Below are 18,594 nucleotides of genomic sequence, written 5' to 3' on the forward strand. Positions count from 1 at the left end.
AGAGAGAGAGAGAGAGAGAGAGAGAGAGGGAGAAAGAGAGAGACTGACTCACTACGTAGTTCAGGCTGGCCTTGAGCTCACTATATAGCCCAGATTAGCCTTGAACTCCTGGTGATCCCCCTGACTGAGGCTCCCAAGTACTGGGACTACAGACAAGCACCACCATGCCTAGCTCTGAACAATTTTATACTAAAATTTCATATTAGCATAAAAAGAACTATAATTATATCCTTTGTCAGTAGGGATCTTTCTCCATAGCAAGTCTAATTTTAAAAAAACTACACTTTTGTTCTCTGTGATAACTAGGAGGAAACTCTTGCAAGGTAGGATGTAAGCTGAGGCACACATGTGGAGGCAACGACTAGTGTGGCCCGTTAGCCATGCACTGGTTTGTTTGGGACTGTGGAGACCAAGGGAGTAGACAGAAGCACTCACATCACTGGCGATGTCCCTGGAGGCCTTGGCACTTTTGATGGAAATGGCATCTTGTCTCAGGTCATAGTCCTTCATCTTAGATTCATCCCATCCCTTAGTATAAAGTTTCTAAGCATAAGATAGAACACAACAGAAAAGAAACATGTTTTAGGGAGGCCAGTGCCAGAGAAGGCATTTTCAAGGGGGGAGAAATGCTTTAACAGCTCCTAGCAAGGCTTCAGCAACAATCAGAAAGTCTCTTACTTGGCTAATATTGGCAGAATTGCTCTTGGCCAGCAGGATTTCTGGGGTGTCTGGCATCACGTGGATGGAGGTCTTGTCAGCATCCCAAGCTTCCGTGTACAAATGCTGCGGAGGGTATGGAAGAGTACAGCCTTTTGTTAAAGCCAGCCAGGTTGCAGTTATTTTCAAGTTTAACTCACATTTAACTATAAAACCTGTCTTTTCTGGGGTACTTGGAGGTGAAGGAATGAAAGGGGAGTGGAGAGTGATGCGAGGCTGTCTTCAAGCAGCTATGCAATAGTTTCCTAGCTAACATGACACAATACAATGGTCGAATTATGAATTTCTTTCATCCAGTAGATTGCAAACTTACTCTAGGATGTCCACAGATGGAGCTCAGCTACAGAACTGTGATACAGTAGAAATCCCTAGATATCACAGGTCTCAAGTTCCATCTCAAGTACAAGCTGTTTCCAAGCCATGTGATCTTGAGAAAGACATGTAGCTCCTCACAGTCCTTGTTTCTGAACGGGGAATAACCATGTCTTTTGTATTGCATATTTTAAGTTACCATGATACATTTCTGTAACTGATAATGCATGGAGGGACAAACAACTGTCCCATCGTGAGGTGCACTGTACTTCAGAGCATTTTTTATATCTTTGCTATCCTGAAAGTTCAATGTGCACCATGCAGTTGAATAACAGCAGAAGGGAATCAACCATTACAGTAGATCTCTGCAACTTAATGAATAATTACCTGTCTAACTTGTAGCATTTCACTAGGAGTCTTTTGATAACTAGGCTGTTCAAAAACTGAAAGTCATGTCTTTTGGAGGATATATTGCATTTCAGTTATTTGAAATAGATTTAAAACTGTTTGGCTAACAAATAGAGAATTAAAAATAAAATAAATATATTAAAAAAAGTTACCATGATATGCACAATTCCTGAGCCACAGGCAGTTTTCGGTGCTGTTTTGATATTTCAGGACCTACTGTGGTTATCTTTATGATGATTGTTGATGAACATGGTATTCCTAGTCTATAGTTTCTGTGGTTTTATACATGAAGCTGTGGAGTTTGCTATTTGAGAGCAACTGTTTGCTATTCTGCCCTGAAAATTCCATTTCACTACCTGAATGATAGGAAGATTTCCAGGCAGGGGTGGGAGAACTGAGCTCAGTTCAGTCTACAGTGCAGCAGTAAGGGCCTACTCGTTGCATAAAGAACAAGCAGATGGGACAGAACTCTGATGGGGAAAAAAAAGTAAGCACTTATTTGTGTAATAAAACTGAAAGCGCAAATAGCATCTTTCTTCCTATCTTGGATTTCCTCAGCCTAAGACCAAATCAGGTAACTAATTCAAGCTGTCTACTAATACTGCTGTGAAATGCTGTGTGTTATGTGGACAGGGAGAAACCAACAGACTGGGTAGGCTCTGCATAAAGAAGGTGATGCTGCTATCTCGGGCTGACTGGTAGCACTGGAGGGTGTGTGTGTGTTACTCTAGGCAACTCATGCCAGGCTGTGTTTTCACTTGCATGTGGAGAATTACAGGGCCTGTGTTGGGGGGGGGCAGCTGATGGCTATCCAGGCAGACCTACTGCAGGCCTGCAGGAGGACCAGCTGCTTCATGTCCTTTCTGGGGAGACCCATCCTGGCAGTTTTCACTTTATAAAATGAGTCTGTGGTAGGTATGCCCCTGACAACAAGAAACTGCCGAGGACTCACCTTGCTCATTGTGAGGGCATTGCTCTTTGCCAGGACAATTTCCGGGGTGTCTGTAATGCATGTGAATTTGAGCTGGTCTGCTGGCTGGCGGTACTTCCTGTCACTCAGGATTTCTCCAGCTCTCTTGACCTTCTCAACCTCCACAGAGCCGATGGGAACCCACCCGATGCCTCTCAGCCACTCCAGGTCAGCCTTGTAAATAGCCTGGAAATGAAGTAATGTTGAATATTTATAAACATTACCTGGCCACGCTGGTACCTGATCTTGACCTAACACATACTGTAGCTGACTTGTGTAAGTTTCTAGGCAGATCTACAGGGGTGCCTTACTTTGTTTGGAGTGGCAGGTCAGATGCCTTATCTGTGGGGAGAGCTGAGATTTGCTGTTTTAGTATGCATGCTGCTGAAGTGAGCACGCTTTGCTGGGTTTTTGTTTTGAGAGAGAGTCACACTTGGACTCACTATGTTTCCCAGGCTGGCCTTAAACTCACAGGAATCCTCCTGCCTTAGCCTCCCAGGAGCTGGGATTACAGGCATGTGCCACCACACCCAGCTTCTCTGCTATCTTAAAGACATATACAATCTATTTACTACTACATGATTTCAGTGATATAAACCCCTTTGAAGGAAATTACTGCCTGTCTCCTATTTATTCTCTGGTTTGATTGGCCAAGCCTCCGTTTGGGAGTCGCACTCTGTCACACGTGGGTGCCTCCCTTACTGAGCAGCAGCCTTGACAGCCATTCACGTGGCGTGCTTTCCACAGGGATGCACACTACCACCACACCACATATGAGTTAATGTTTTCTGGGGACAAGGAAAAATGGCATTTTGATTCAAACGACTAAGTGTATGTTTCTAAATCAAAGAACTCACGTCTTTTTCATCTTATTTATCACATCTCTTGTCGTGTCTTAAAATTTAAGTAAAAAAGACATTTACTTTTTCATTTTTCTTCCTTGAACTTAAATAACTACCAATAGGATAATCTCTCTCATAAGTAAGTGTAACAATTCTTTTCATTTTTATGACTTTTTGGAACTTAAAAAAAAGCCACTGCTTTTCCTCATTCTTCCAGAAGTCAGTGTTTAGTCAGAGCCTGACCAAAAGTAGGAGCTACAATAAAAATAAGGTAGCAGTTGAGTCCACAGACAAGAATCTACTGGCTAACAAAAAAATGCGGCCAACAGCCAGGCACAGTGGTGCCACCTGTAACCTAAGCGCTGAGGGCCTGAGGCAGCAGGACTGCTAGTGTGAGCCTCGTCTGCTCAACTTACAGCTTTAGCAAAACTTTGTTCCAAAATGAAAAAGAACTGGGGCTGCAACTCAGCGCTAAAAATCTAGATTTAATTTTTAGAATAAAAAAGTGCAAATGTATTTCTAGGGTGTGGTTGTTTACTAATTCCCAGAAAAATTATCAAAATGTGTGTGATTCACTTCTAAACTTTCATTCCCAAGTTATAATACTTCCTACAAGAATGAGAAGTCAATAAAATGATGTGATACAATCAATTCCTTTGAAAAATCAGCTTGTGTTAAACCATAAATCCTTAACCAGTGAATTTAGAAAAGAAATAGCATCCTCTTATGCATTAACTATTAACTGAAATATGACATTTCATTAATTAAAAGTACAGGCAATGGATCATGGCAGTACTAACACAAAATGTGACTCTGTACGCCACAGATATCACCAAGTTTTCATGCACTGTTAGTGTAATATCTTAAGATATTTATGCAAATCACTTCTTTGGAATTAGTTATACTGCATACCTAGTTATTATACCTGTAGTTGCCATTATTTAATATGGCAATTAAAAGCATATGTCTTATTATATCACAGCCTTGATTATTTTTCACAACCACATGTCATGATTGATTTCTTTTAACAATAATATACTTATTTCATTTTATGTATTTCATGACATTGTCCTGAGAAAGTGTTCATGGGTTTTACCAGACTACTAAAAGATTCGATAACAAAAAATTTAGAATCCTTTTTTTATTTGTTAGTGGTTTGTTTGCTTGTTTGTTTCTAGTTTTTTTTGAGACAGGGTCTCACTATGTAGTCCAGGTTGGCCTTGAACTCACTATGTAGCCCAGGCTGGCCTGGAACTTGCTTTGTAGGCCAGGCTGGCCTCAAGCTCATGGTGATACTCCTGTCTCAGGCTCCTGGTGCCTAGAATACCACCTTTAAAGACTTTAAACAAATACTTGAGGAGCATTAAGCCACTTACATCGCTTTGCAGGTCATAGGCCTTCCGAGCCTGAATGACATCGTTCTGATCTGGCAGGCATGTCCACTCATGGAGAGGGTGCTTATAGTCTATGTCGCTCACGAGGATCTGGCACTTCTTGGCCAGCACCACGCCCAGCATGTCCACTGGGCTGCTGAACTTGGTCTTCCACTTCTCGAAGTCCTTCTTGTATTCCCTGTCACTCTGGATCTTGGCCACATGGATGGACCACATCATCTTGGGGTCATCCTTAATGTTTCGTGCACCAATGTGGTGGCCAAGCTGTTTGCGGTAACCTTCCTTGTACTTGTACTGAAGAAGGAAAAGGGGTGGAAGTCTAATTAGAAACACACACTATTTATTTTCAAATTTTCCCCCTACTATCATGAAGGAGAAAGGTGAAGATCACCAATGCCATTTTGTAAAATAGAAACCTGAAGATCATATCACAAGTAGGTGACAGGGTTGAGGCCAAGACTACAGAGCTCCTCACCCTAATATGCTGTCCCTTTCTCTAACCTACACTGTCTAGTATACATCAGATTCCTCAACAACTAACAGGAAAACATCTATGAATCTAGTGGAGCATCTACTTAAAGGCAGGTTATTGTTTCTAATGTTTGACACGAAGAATACTTTAAAATATTCCCCTTGCTTTTAGAGTTCCATCCCTGACCCCTAGTCTTGGGAATATAAACCAGGGTCTTCACACTGATCTACATTCCTAGATATTTGTTTATTTATCTATGTATTATGTTTTAAAACAGGAAATGGCATCTCACTAAATCACCCAAACATCTGGCTCAACTTACAATCCTCTTGCTTCCGTCCTCCAGAGTTCTGAGGTTACAAGCGTGTACCACCACACCCATCTCTGCTCATTTTATAGTGAATTCCCCTTAACAACATGTGTTACATTTAGATAAAGTTTAATGTGTCTCCAAGAATAACCTCCTTTCCTAGCCTGTCAGCATCACTAGCCAGGGAAGAGTCGTACCATGGGATTATGATTCTACCTACTTTTAAAACTCAAGAACATTAAATCAAGATTGTTTTTACCATGACACAGTCATTGCATGGGCCTCTCTAGCTCAGTAACTGAAAAATGTTTTGGTAACAGAAGGGATAAAGCAGGAGTCTAAGGCAAGGGACCCATCCAGGAATCTGTATGTCCTTAGGCCTGTACACTTGAGGACAAGGACACCCTCAGGGTATTTCTCATGAGAGGAAAAGTAGAGAAACACAAAGGGTGGTAAGAAAGAGCTTTGCTCACTTCAGTCTGTTCTTGTGTCTTGTAAGGGGCCTCTTCATAAGGGAGCCCCATGGGTAGTTACAAAGGACAAAACAAAATTTTACCAACACAACACCATCTTGTCTTCCAGAAATAGTAAGAAAGAGTTCACATGTGTATTAGTTGATTTAGTTGTGGTATCAGTCTCTAATTTCATAAACTTAGGGACTAGATGATGCTTAACTTCTGAAGCTCAGAAATAAAGCACGTTTCATTTTTGTCTTTGTTTTTACTTTGGGACAGGGTCTCTCTATGTAAGTGCTGTTTGTCCTGAACTCGCTGTACGAATCAGCCTGGCCTCAAATTCCCAATGCCCTGCCTCTACCTTCTGATATTCCAGGCTTGCACCCTACCCAGCTAAAACAGTTATTTTTAAAAATTATGTCTTTATCTTTGACTGATTAACAGATACTATGGATGTAGTATTTAATCCCGTTCTTTCTTTTTCTTTTTAAAAATTTGCAACTTTGCCTATGAAGGAATTGATTTAGCTGCAGGGACAATAAGTTCTGGCAAGAAAATTCAAATAATCTCTATTTGTCAATACCCTTGAGTAAGAAAGGCTTCTTTCAAAAATGTTGACTTACATCGCTGGCAATGTCTCTAGAAGCCTTGGCAGCTTGAATTGGAATAGCATCAACACGCAAGTCATAGCCCTCCTTCTTGGACTCTTCCAGAGCAAGTTTATAAAGTTTCTGTGGAAAAGAGTCACTGATCAGCACTTCTTCATAAAAAGTAAAGCTGGCTTGTTGTTGGTAAATTTCCTCTGTCATCATTTAAACTGTACAAGTCGCAAAGTCAAGAATTCAGGTGGTCTTATAGATAACCATGTTCCATGGTGCTCACTGATGGTTAAGGCATTTGTTCTAAATTTTCAGATTTTATTGACCGATAAATTTCAAAAATTTGAAGGGAATCAGTATTTGGTGGTTAAATTTTTATTTTGCCTAACAAGCACATGTAAAAAATAACTATTTACTACTATGACCATTCTATAAAAGGAAAGGCCATCTTAATACTGAAGGAGAAAAAAATAAGAATGATGCTTAAAACTTGAATATATTTGACTTAATGAAAATCTCAGTGGATTGTTCTTATTTTTTCTCACTTTGCCAGCAAGGACCATGGGTTCTGGGCTCATTTCTCTTATGAAAATATTTTCCTAGTAAAGAGGGTTTAAAAAGACCTTGCAAACCATGGCAAGTTATACAAACACACACTGAAGCAACAAAATAATACAGGGCATAATGACTCACTGAGTTACAGCTTCATGCCTGCTCCTTACAGTTACTGGATAAAATATAGCTGTACCTCAGTATCCAGGAGGATTTGTCCCAGGAATCTCTATACCAACCCCAATACCAAAATCCTTTGATGCTAAACTCTTTACCCAAAATGGCATAATTTGTATATAACCGGTGCGCTTCCTCCTGTGTATTTTATTTAATGCATAATACATATGCATTTACATATGTACAATATGTACACATGTGCATTTACATGTGTATAATGCGTAATTATATATATAATGAATTATACATATGTATGGCACATAAATGCTACATAAATACTTGTCATATGATTTTCCTTAGAGAATAATAAGAAAAATAATCAGCAAATGATAATGAGAATGAGAAAATGTATTTGGTACTGGTACAATTATTAAATAAAATGATTTTGCTCCACAGTTGATTGATTCTGTGGACGTGGAACCCATGGATATGGAGAACCAACTGCAATGACCAGACGCTCACCCTGACCCACAGGGGAGGCTTAGGTATATGGTTACTACTAGGACATTTCTCAATCTGTACTCCCCGACAGCCTGTTAGTAGAATGCTGGACTCCTCCGTGGACTCAGACATGGTCCACAACTGAATCAAGGGCGACATTTCCGACACTGTCGGTTTGGAGGTATATAATGAATTAGTTGAGACATTTCACTAAGGAGGCAGCTGCAGCAGGGCCTGTTGGCTCTTCTGTTCATTGCAAGAGCGACACTTTACTCACATCACTGTAGTTTATTCGGTTGAGTTTGGCTAGCATGATTTCTGGTGTGTCAGGCATGACATGGATTGTTTTCTTGTCATTTTCCCAGGCTTCAATATATAAGCGCTATCAAAAAATGAAAGAAAAAAAAAACCTGTGTTGGTGTTCATAAGCATTTTCCTTTTGAGTATATGCCAGTCACTTCTGTTGTATACACAGTAGAAATAAAATATTACATCTGTATAAATTCCTACCTTCTAGTTTCAGTACTGGGAATTGAATCCAGGGCCTCTGCAATGAGCTACGTCCTCAGCCCTTTTTCATTGTGAGACAGGGTCTCACTAAGTTATTTTATAATGTTAGCTCACTAAATTATCCTAAATTGCTCAGATTGGGCTTGAACTTTCAATCTTCTTGCCTCAGTCTCCTGGAATAATGGAATTACAGATGTGTGCCACCATGCTTGGCTTACCTTTGTATTTTATTAAAATTCTTCAGGAATTTAATTCTTTAATTATTAAAGAATTATGGATTCATTGCAACATAGCATTTCAAACATCAGTTTAATATTTTGAAGTATCACTAAGTAACTATGGTATTACCATAGAGAAGTTATTTTAAGAAGGTATCATAAATGTTATAGTAATTGTTGAAATGTAATGATGTGACAGAATTCTCTCCATGCTCAATGGAAACTTCTGACAGCTAACAGTAAGGACTAAAGACTCACCTTATTCATGTTCAGTGCGTTATTCTTTGCCAACACCTGCTCCAGAGAGTCGGTGACACTGGTAAATTTTAGTGCGTCTGGACGCTGGCGGTAAATGTTATCACTCAGTATCTCTGTGGCTCTCTTGGCTTTAAGGACTTCCAGGGAACCAATTGGAACCCAGCCAATGCCTTTCATCCATTCAAGGTCTGACTTATACAAGTTCTGAGGATCAATAGAAAAAATGTGTTCATTAGTGTTTCAGATGTACAGTCACAAGTAAATCATACTCTGGAAATAAAAACTTGATGGATAAATAAAGCTCCCAGCACAGTCAATCACTTGCAAGGATGTTTTCCCCTCAGAATCACACCAATTATGATTGTACCAATAATGATGAAAAAAAATGTTTTAAAAGTTATGGTCTTGCCCTTGACAGGATTACGAAGTTTTTACCCTGAAGCAAGACTTCTTTAACTTTTGAAAATGTCTTCTAACAACTCCAAATACAACCACACACTTGTGGTGTCCGAATATTGCAAACACAAACACTCCTGCTGTCATCTCCAGCTTCAAAAGTGACATAATAGCAAATGTGTGAAAGAAGTCTGACACATAGATATCACATGCTTACCTAGTTAGACATTTTATTTGACTCTCAATAAGATACACCAAATGCTAAAAAAATTTGAGGATTGATTTTGGAAAATACAAGAATATTCCAGAATTTTCTTGTCAGCAGATGTAAAATATAAATATTTATTAAAGTAATTTGGCATAGTGTGCTTTTCCTCCCACTCTCTCCACTCCACCCTCTGTGAACAACACTACCCCTTCAGCTTAAAATTGATAATGATACACTTTAGGGGGGTGCCCAGTTCCATCTGCCTCAAAGGCAACTTATAGCACTAGGAAGATAGATATTGATACAGAATTAATAATATTTATTTCCTCCTTTATGCATAACTTTTGGAGGAGAAAAACTGTAAAAACAAATTGCAGTACTTCTCTTGAGAAACTCTTCTTAGACAGTCAGCCATGTGTAGTGTGAACTATCAGGTCCCAGGGTACAGACACAGTTGGAACCATGCCTACATTCCAGATCTGCTTTTAACCTGAGACCCAGGGGTCAGGGTACTCACATCGCTCTGGAGGTCGTAGGCTTTTCGTGCCTGAATGACATCGTTCTGGTCAGGGAGACAGGTCCACTCATGCAGAAGGTGTTTATAGTCCACATCACTGACCAAGGTCTGGCACTTCTTGGCCAAAACAATACCCAGCATGTCCACGGGGCTGCTGAACCTTGTCTTGTATTTCTCAAATTCTTTCTTGTACTCACGGTCACTCTGCATTTTGGCAATGTGGATGGACCACATCATCTTGGGGTCGTCGTGTATAGCTTAGGCACCAATGTGGTGGCTCAACTGCTTCCGATAGCCTTCTTTGTATTTATACTGAGAGAACCCTCTCCCTCTCCCCCTCCCTTCCCTCTCCCTCTCCCCCTCCCTTCCCTCTCCCTCTCCCCCTCTCCCTCTCCCTCTCTCCGTCCCTCTCCTCCTCCCCCTCCTCCTCCTCCTCTTCCTCCTTCTTCTTACCCTGCCTCAGGTTTAATTGTACAAAGAGCACAGGAGGACATCAGCCCCCTACAGATGGCACCTCAGGTGTCACACCAGTCCTTCTGTTTTTACATCAGCAGATAAGAGGCTTTTACTGTGGGGCCTTCACGGGGGGCTTGGGAACTTTGGGAGCCTGGGCACCTTTGGGAGTCAGGGCTTGAGCAGAAGCTGGAGCCTGGGCCTTGGCTGGAGCCTGGGCCTTTGGGCGGCAAGGCCTGCGACCCTTGACAATGCGGGTACGGATTTGCTTCCCAAGCTTGGGGTGGGCAATATAGGCAAGTCGAGTGAGCCTGAAGTTTACTCCCTTTGGAATGATTTTGGGCTTGATCTCCCTGGGCTTGATGAGGGACATGATAGCCTCGGTGTGTGCATTCATGGCCTTGGCATTGTTTGTGTGCATCTTCTTGAAGACCTTCTTGTTGTGCTTCTTGACAAAACACAAGTTCCTAAGGAACTTGGGATCTACCCTCTTCAGAAATTTGTATCTTTGTGACGGAGGTTTCTTGATTCCATTTCTGTGCCATTTTCAGGACTGGTTGTGCATGGTATGGTTCTTAGACTTGGCCATAACTGCACTATAAGCTGCGGCTCCTTGCTGAATTTCAAAAAGGGATGGTTTCCCCTCTACCTTCCTTGGGACCACTTGGCCTCAGGTCAGCTGCAGTGTTTGCTTCTCTGGAGCCCTCAGAATTGGGCACAGCTTGCATTTCACAATAAGGACCCAGAGTCAGCCCACTGTTTTCAGGCTCTGGTTCTTGCTGGAGCAGTTTCCAACTCCAAGGGAAGACTATGCTACACAGCTTGAGCAGTAAAGTGCTCCCAGACCCACTCATGGGGTCCAGCTCAGTCAAGAGCAATCAGATTCTTGGAGGTTAATTGACATCTTTGGGTACCGAGCTGGATTTCCACAACCTATCCAGCACATAGATGCCTCAAGCCAAGCAGTGGAATCTTTATTGGTTCCCTGGGACTGGCTCTGACTATGTCTTTCTGCCTGAGTCACTGGGAGTGGAAAGTGAGCTCTGATTGGGCCCAGGACCTTGGGTTTTGTCCTCTGCTATCCAAGTTTTCTAAGGGGAAGTGGAGTTGGTGTGAATACCTACAGCAGAGCAGTGGCCCCCATATGTGACTATACCTTGTATCACTTGAGAAAGTTTCCCAAACCTACTGTCCAAGGTTCACTGTAAAATACTTACCCCATCATCTCTGTGGGAGCCACCTAGAAGTTTCAGTGACCACCCAAAATGCAGCCATATTTGAGACCCAGAGTTTCTGCAACTTGAATGTAATACCTATTACCCAAGGAATTTACTGAAATGCAGACTCTGATTCCATGGTTCAAGGGCTGTGTTTTTTTCACAAGAGCCCAGGTGATCTGATTCTGCATGTTCTCAGGCCACAGGTCAGCCACACAGGAAGTCCCTTCCAGCTCAGACCATTCATAGAGCTTTTGCCTTCCTTCCAAGCCCTGAGCCAGCTGTCCCAGCCTCAAGCCTCACCACCAAGATACAAGCCTGCTCACCAGCCAGGCCATCTTGAGGTCTTCTATTTTCCCTGAAACTCAAGTAATTCTGGTCATTCTGGTGGTGTCTTCAGCACTCTGGCTTTGCAGTTGAGGAAGTACTCAGGATGCTTAGTTTTACTCCCTGCCCACTTTCACAAGGACTGGTATCCACTCTTGCTTTTCAAGGGTCAGGTACTGACTTACTAGAGCTGTGAATAAATAAAATGAGTGCCCCTAAAACAACTGAAAATTCCTGTATATGAGTTTGGAAAGCCAGAAGTGTAAAAGTCAAGGTGTCAGCAGGTTAGGTTCTTCCCAAGGACTGGGACAGAAGGAACTGCTTCGGGCCTCTGTCCTGAACTTGGATCATTCACATTTTCTTTTTTCTCTATGTCTGTGTTCACATTTATGTTTTTTATAAGGACACTGTTAGTACTGGATTAGAGCCTATCTATGTGACTGTAATTTAACTTCACTGCCTCTATAAAGGCCATAATCTCCAGGTAAGGTTGTGTTATGAAATATCGGGGATTAGGACCTCAACATATAAATTTGGAGTGACACAACCCACCGCATATCAGGCTGTCATTCAGGATATCAACACCTAATTACCAGATAATTTGAGTTTTCAGGGGAAGCCAGAAATATCATGATTGACATAAAATCTGATTTTAAAAAGAAATCAGTGCTGGGGATCAAAGCCAGGGCCTCATGTGTGCTAGGCAAGTGCTCTGCTTCTGAGCTACACCCCAAGCCCATGAACCCAGGTTTTCCCATGTGGTACATGTGTACCATCCTAAAGAAACACCTTGTGGACTCAGGCAATACCTCTGCATGCCACGTCTGCACCCGGGGCTCATCCTGCCACCCTTGGACAAGGACTTCCTGTGAAGGGCCGCACCACCCTCCCACCATAGTAACTTTCTCAGGGCCTCCTTGTGGCCTTTACAGGTTGCCTCCCAGGCTTCAGAGCTCCCTCTCCTGAACCCTAAGGCCACATTTCCCTGCTTTTTCCTTTTCTGTGCTTTTGCTGCATCCTCTGAAACATTCACCTGTCAAACTCCTAAGCTTTGGCCAAGGACCAGCCCTTCTCTGTCTTCTGCATTGTCTCTTGCAGTCCTTCCTCCCTCTCCAACCCCGTTGGATCAGTACTCTATTACTGCACTGCCAACAGGGTGGTCACTAGAGCTTGCATATTGCTTTGCCTTCCCACTTTCCTATATCTGGTGGTGTCACAGAAGTGGAAACCAGACTTACTTATCAACTCTTGGAGGATCAGAGCCTGGATTGAGACAACCACGAATTTAAATCCTGGCTCTGCCTATTTCTTCTCTGTGACCTTGAAAGGTCAATTCACCTCCAACTCCCATTTCTAAATCTATAATATGGCTATACTAACTAACAGAATAGGATTATTTGAGGATTTCAGGGCTGGAACCCAGTAGAGCTTTTTAAACATGGATGGCGAGTGAGTGAAACAACTCAAAGGAGAAGCCAGAGTTCCCATGTGGGCTGGTGGACAGCCAGGAGTGAGCTGAGCATAAATTCATGATGGATGCTGTACTTTGTTTTCACATTTATTAATTGACTGCAACTTTCAAAGTAGGTGTGGTTGGTATGTTCACTCCTCTTTAAGGGGAGGATTGACAATGGCAATCCTGAACAAAGAATTGAATCTGCTGAATCCTTTCTCCTGGCCCTGAATTTAAGCAGCATCAACCTCTGTACCATTCAGGCAGCCAGACACACCAGGCCCCAGAAATCTTTCTTGAACCTAGGATCCCTGGAACTGGCTGGCAACAAACAAAGGTTCCTCATTCTTCCACCATATGACTGGGACCACACACCCTTCTCTGGACCTCCGTGTCCCCTTCTGTACCATAAACCATAAAGCAGAGAGGCTGGAGTATGAATCTGTAGCCAGTCTGCCTGTGCTCACTTCCCAGCTCTGTATCTCATTGGTGGAGTGACCCTGAACCCTGCTTGAGCCTCAGTTTCCCATCTGTAAATGAGTACCCACAATAAAGAATGAATGAATGCATCCTTGTGAAATTTATGCTACAATGCCTGACACACAATAAACGTTGAATAAATGTTAGCTCTTTGTGCATGTTCTACTAATGTATTCCATGATTCCCACACTCCTTCAGCCCTCTGACTCCTTGTCCAGTGCTCCTTCCACCCCATTAACCTAGCAGGAACCTAAATGCCTTTCCTCCCCAGGAATCCACTTCTTCTTTGTCCTGTTTTGCTGACTCCCAGAATGTCCTAGGCAGGGCATAGTGGCCCCAGCCCCCATTCCACACAGCTGCTATGAAGTCCCCCACTAGAACCCTCTTCAGAGCCCCAGCTTTCTGGTGTGAACTCTGACCCCCATTCTTCCAGCTTGAATTGGGCCAGCCTGAGGGAATGGGGCCCAACTAGTAACCCCTCAGGGGACTTGGGCCCCAGCGTGCTTCCAAGCAAAATGAGCAGAGCTCAGCAGAAATGTCCTGGGTAAGGATGTGGGTCAGTGGCCCAGAGGAGCTGGTGATGAGGGTTGCCAGATGGAGAACAAAAGGGTTTTGGAGAGAGGGTCAGGCCTGAGAGCCTGCCCCCAAGACCTGACACAAGAGAGGAAATTCAGGAATTGGCCACACACTAGCCAACAGCAGCTAGCAGCGGAGAGCCTGTGAGCAGCACCTAGGAATCTGAATATCAGAAAAGTTCCTCTGTCCCAAAGCACTGACTGGCCTAATACCCCTTTCCCAACACAGCTGCCCACCACTCCAGGCAACAGTCTCTGGACCCTGGGCCCTGACAGTGTGTCCACCCATTTCAATCCACTCTCCCCAAGGCCGCATGGCAACTTTTCAAAAACTGCAGTCAGGCTCTCAGGTCTCCTCGATGTGGCCACCTGGTAGGGACTTGTGGACACCATCCCTGGTCATGTGATTTCTGCTTACCTAAGTCTCAACTCCTAGCTCACCCCTGCTGAGGCTGGGTCCACCAAAATACCATGACAGTGCTGCTCTTGAAGCGCTCTTGGCTCTGGGGTTCCCCTCGTGGCCAGGCAGATGAGGGCAGCCTGCTGGGGTTGGGGAAGAAAGGGACTTATCCCCTGATCACCAATTTGCAGAATCCATATTTTAAACATACATGTATTAAAATAATGTCATGGCTCTGGGAGCCATGGGCTCCACTGCCCAGCTCAACAAGCAGACCCTCCTGGCCAGGGTCTCACATCCTTTTTATTTTCAAAACTGATAATCGAAGAAAAAAAAACACTGATAATCGAATTCAGGCAAATTCACACTTGCCAGACAGGTGGTGGGCTGCTGAGCTACATCCCTGGCCAGTGGCTAGGGTCTCAATGGAACCCTCTCCCACCACCCAGGTTAAAATAGGATGTGGTGGCAAGGGTAGCTGGGGTACCCACCCAGCTGAAAAGCAGGCTACTGGCCTGCCTCAGGAAGCTAGGCCACAGAGTGATGGAGTGTGAGTTGGGTTGGATGGGAGTGTGTGTGTGTGTGTGTGTGTGTGTGAAAACCGAACTGGGGCAAGGTTGAAGGGGGCGGGGGCAGAGTAGGACCAGCAGCTCTAGTAGGGAGGGTCTGGCAAAGATGGGGGAGGAGCGAGCAGGGAGGCTGGGTCCCTCCCTGAGCCTGTGGGCGGGGCCGTGGGTGAAGCTGTGGGCGTGGCCTCGGCGCGGCGGGGGGCGCTCCCTGGACTCCAGAGCGCAGCGGGCGCACTCTGCAGTCTCCGCCGCGCAGCCCGCGTGCAGCCTCGTCGACTAGTCGCCGCCGTCTGTTGTCCCCGCGCCTGCTCCCGCCACCATGCCCAACTTCGCTGGCACCTGGAAGATGCGCAGCAGCGAGAACTTCGACGAGCTGCTCAAGGCGCTGGGTGAGCTGTGCGGGGGCTGCCGATGCTGGGGGGAGCAGGGAACGGGACGCGGGGAGTGGTGGGGAGGGCTCTGAGGGTGGTATCACAGCGTCCCTGCTTGTCCTGTTGGTCGGTGCGCGGTTATGGCGCCCCAGACGGCGCTGCCTGTTAGCCTCGAACCGGCTAGAGGAGGTCGCGGGGTACGGGGACGACAGCGACCTAGACTGGAGACTCCCCTGGAGACTGTGCACAGCCACCCGGTCACCGCATGGCTCCGCGCAGGTGTGAACGCCATGCTCAGGAAGGTAGCTGTGGCCGCTGCCTCGAAGCCACACGTGGAGATCCGCCAGGACGGCGACCAGTTCTACATCAAGACATCCACCACGGTGCGCACCACTGAGATCAGCTTCAAGGTCGGCGAAGGCTTCGAGGAGGAGACGGTGGACGGCCGCAAGTGCAAGGTGAGGCCGCGCTTGGGTCCTGCCGCCCCCACCCCAGTCTCTGTCCCCCAGCCAGAGGCTCTCTTAGCTTGCTGGTGTTTGCAGAGTTGGGGCGACCCAGCTGTCCTCCTGATCACAGCCCGGGCCGAGTTCACCTCGGTGCGGACGAGCCCACTTAGAGAGCGGCTGAGTCGCCCAGCGCCGGGCTGTAGCTCTTCCATCGGTACCTGTGTCCTTGGCACACGGGTTGCATGGAACAGCCGGCTGGATGGGCGCCTGCTTCCCGGCCCTGCTGTCGAGTTTTCCGTAGCAGGTGAGCTAGCAGCAGCTACCGCATCCCGCCTCCTAGGTCCCAGTGTAGCTGGGGAACCTAGGATCCAGTTTCAGCAATCTCCCTGGCCCAGAAACACTCCCTGGGCAGGATCTTTCAAAGCAGCCCAGGTCCTGGCTGGGAGGAGGAATGAAGTGCCTTCTCTTAAGTCCTCAAGGGCCAGAGGTTTTTATTTCTCTGAACATCAGCCCCAACTGAAGCAAGGAATTGTGGATTCCTTTTTTATGGGCAAAAATTGCCTTCAGTTATGCAGCTGGAAAAGTAATTGCTGCTGCCACCACTTATTTTAAGTAAGTGACAGAATATTTCCCTGCCTTTCTCTAATGTTTTAAAAAACGAAAAAAGAAAGAAAGAAAAGTTATAGCATTCCAAAGAGTGGGAAATTGTTTCTTTCCTCTTTGCTGAGCCAGGCCTGGCTGATCTGAGAGTGCCTGACTCCAGAGAGGTGTACTGATTCTGGCTCCCAGCATCAGTACGGCCTCAAAATGATGTGCCGGCTTGGAGCTGGCATGTATGAAGTCCAAGTCACAGCAGTGTTCACAAAAACAGAGAACAGGACACAGAGTTGTTAGAGCAAAGGGCAGGAGCCTAAGCGAGAGGCTTGGAAATAGGCTGGGCTCAATTTGGGGACATCCAATGGTGACTCCTGCCAGGGAAGATAATTCAGATTTAAAAACAAATTGAAAAGCGAAACAAAGGTTGTACAGCAGCTGGAAAATGGGCTTTAGTTGTCCTCACCCCTTCTCCCCACCCTACCTGTCTAAGGCATGTCCCATGTGCTAGTTAGGGTGTGATCATGAGCGCATTCAGGGCTGCTCAGCCCAGGTGCTCCCCACTTGGCTCTGTGCAGCTTCTGGGGAAACTGCAGGCAATCTCTCCTTCCACTCTATCCTCCAGTAATATGAAGAGCCTTCAGATCAGTATTGGACTTCTAAATCTTTTCGAGAAAGATATAACCTGGAACATGGAAGCGCTTTTACCCTCAGAGACACCTAGGTTGATTGAGCCAGTTGTGTGCCACATCTGGTGAGGAATGCAGATAGAAAGGAGGGTGTTAGCCGCAAACCTGTCCCTACAGGGTCACTCTCTTGACCTGCTGGCCGCCGAAATGATTACAAAGTGGTGTCTTAGCCAATGTAAAATTCTGTGGTTCTGATGTGAAGGTTCTTGCCTTTAAGACCCAGATTGCTTGAAGAGTTAGTTCCGACTAACAGATAATTCATCTGATAATTCATCAGTGAATTATCGTGTTCTCTGAATTTTATTCCTATAATCCTAAAGCAGACCTAAGGCTTTTCATGATATGTATATGTGCACGCCCACACATGTGCACACTCAAGAGTGCATTATGGCCAGGTGTGGTGGCACATGCCTGGAATCCCAGCACTTGGAAGGCTGAGACAGGAGGATTGCTACAAGTTCAAGGCCAGCCTGGGGTACAAAGTGAGTTCAAGGTCAGCAGAATTGCATGGTGAGACCCTGTCTCAAAAAGAAGAAAAGAGTACATCTGTGCAGTAATACATATAATATATATCACATATATTATATATACCCTATAAAATTAACGACCAGCCCTCTGGATTTGTACTTCATCTGGCCCTGCAGAGAAGATTCCTTGCTTGCGGACAAGGACCATGTGTTGCTTCTGAGCACAGCAATTACTCTCCGGTGCTCATTGTTGTCTCGCTTCCACCGCTGAGTCTGTAATTAATGTCACTAATGGCTTTCCTGCCTGCAGAGTTTAGCTACTTGGGAGAATGAGAACAAGATTCACTGCACTCAAACTCTCCTCGAGGGCAACGGCCCCAAAACCTACTGGACCCGAGAGCTGGCCAATGACGAGCTCATCCTGGTAAGGGTCCCTTAACTCCAATACAGCCCCAAGGTTCCCCAGTGACCTTGTGGTGGGCCATACAAATATGTCACCCTCATGCATCTCTTGGGGGAAAGACATTTGCCCTAAGTTAAGTTTGAGCGGACTGCCTGAGATGACAGTGTAGGTCAGGGGAAATCATTGTCAAACGGCTGGCAGGGGAGAGGAGGGGCTAAGAGGACAGCATGGAGCTAGGGAGAGGCTCTGCATGTGCTGCCAAGCTGCTATGTCTCTGTGGCCATGGGGGTGACAGCTCTAAGCCAGAATGATTGGGCATCTGAGCTCTGTGAGGTGCTCCAGGCTCATGCTGCAGAAGGTAGGGTTTTTTTTTTTTTTTTTTTTTTTTTTTTTT

At 45.1% G+C, this 18,594-nt stretch overlaps 2 protein-coding genes and 1 pseudogene across 2 annotated transcripts in view; 1 reads left to right on the forward strand and 2 right to left on the reverse strand.

The window, feature by feature from the left end:
* Positions 1 to 10,002, reverse strand: part of LOC111816071 (nebulin-like) — a 14,459-nt gene extending 4,457 nt beyond the window's left edge. The window contains exons 1-8 of the mRNA XM_023712628.1: positions 9,757 to 10,002; positions 8,636 to 8,839; positions 7,927 to 8,031; positions 6,504 to 6,611; positions 4,626 to 4,937; positions 2,390 to 2,593; positions 679 to 783; positions 436 to 543 (exon numbers count right to left, since the gene is read on the reverse strand). Of these exons, the coding sequence (XP_023568396.1) occupies positions 436 to 543; positions 679 to 783; positions 2,390 to 2,593; positions 4,626 to 4,937; positions 6,504 to 6,611; positions 7,927 to 8,031; positions 8,636 to 8,839; positions 9,757 to 9,993 (1,383 nt within the window). The 5' untranslated portion in view covers positions 9,994 to 10,002. The remainder of the gene's footprint in view (positions 1 to 435; positions 544 to 678; positions 784 to 2,389; positions 2,594 to 4,625; positions 4,938 to 6,503; positions 6,612 to 7,926; positions 8,032 to 8,635; positions 8,840 to 9,756) is intronic.
* Positions 10,003 to 10,321: 319 nt separating this feature from the next.
* Positions 10,322 to 10,798, reverse strand: LOC105741853 (annotated as a pseudogene).
* A 4,662-nt stretch (positions 10,799 to 15,460) lies between these two features.
* Positions 15,461 to 18,594, forward strand: part of Crabp1 (cellular retinoic acid binding protein 1) — a 7,127-nt gene continuing 3,993 nt past the window's right edge. The window contains exons 1-3 of the mRNA XM_004628698.2: positions 15,461 to 15,619; positions 15,881 to 16,059; positions 18,108 to 18,221. Of these exons, the coding sequence (XP_004628755.1) occupies positions 15,550 to 15,619; positions 15,881 to 16,059; positions 18,108 to 18,221 (363 nt within the window). The 5' untranslated portion in view covers positions 15,461 to 15,549. The remainder of the gene's footprint in view (positions 15,620 to 15,880; positions 16,060 to 18,107; positions 18,222 to 18,594) is intronic.

Source organism: Octodon degus, unplaced genomic scaffold, assembly GCF_000260255.1.
Source record: "Octodon degus isolate 3935 unplaced genomic scaffold, OctDeg1.0 scaffold00026, whole genome shotgun sequence".
NCBI lineage: Eukaryota > Metazoa > Chordata > Mammalia > Rodentia > Octodontidae > Octodon > Octodon degus.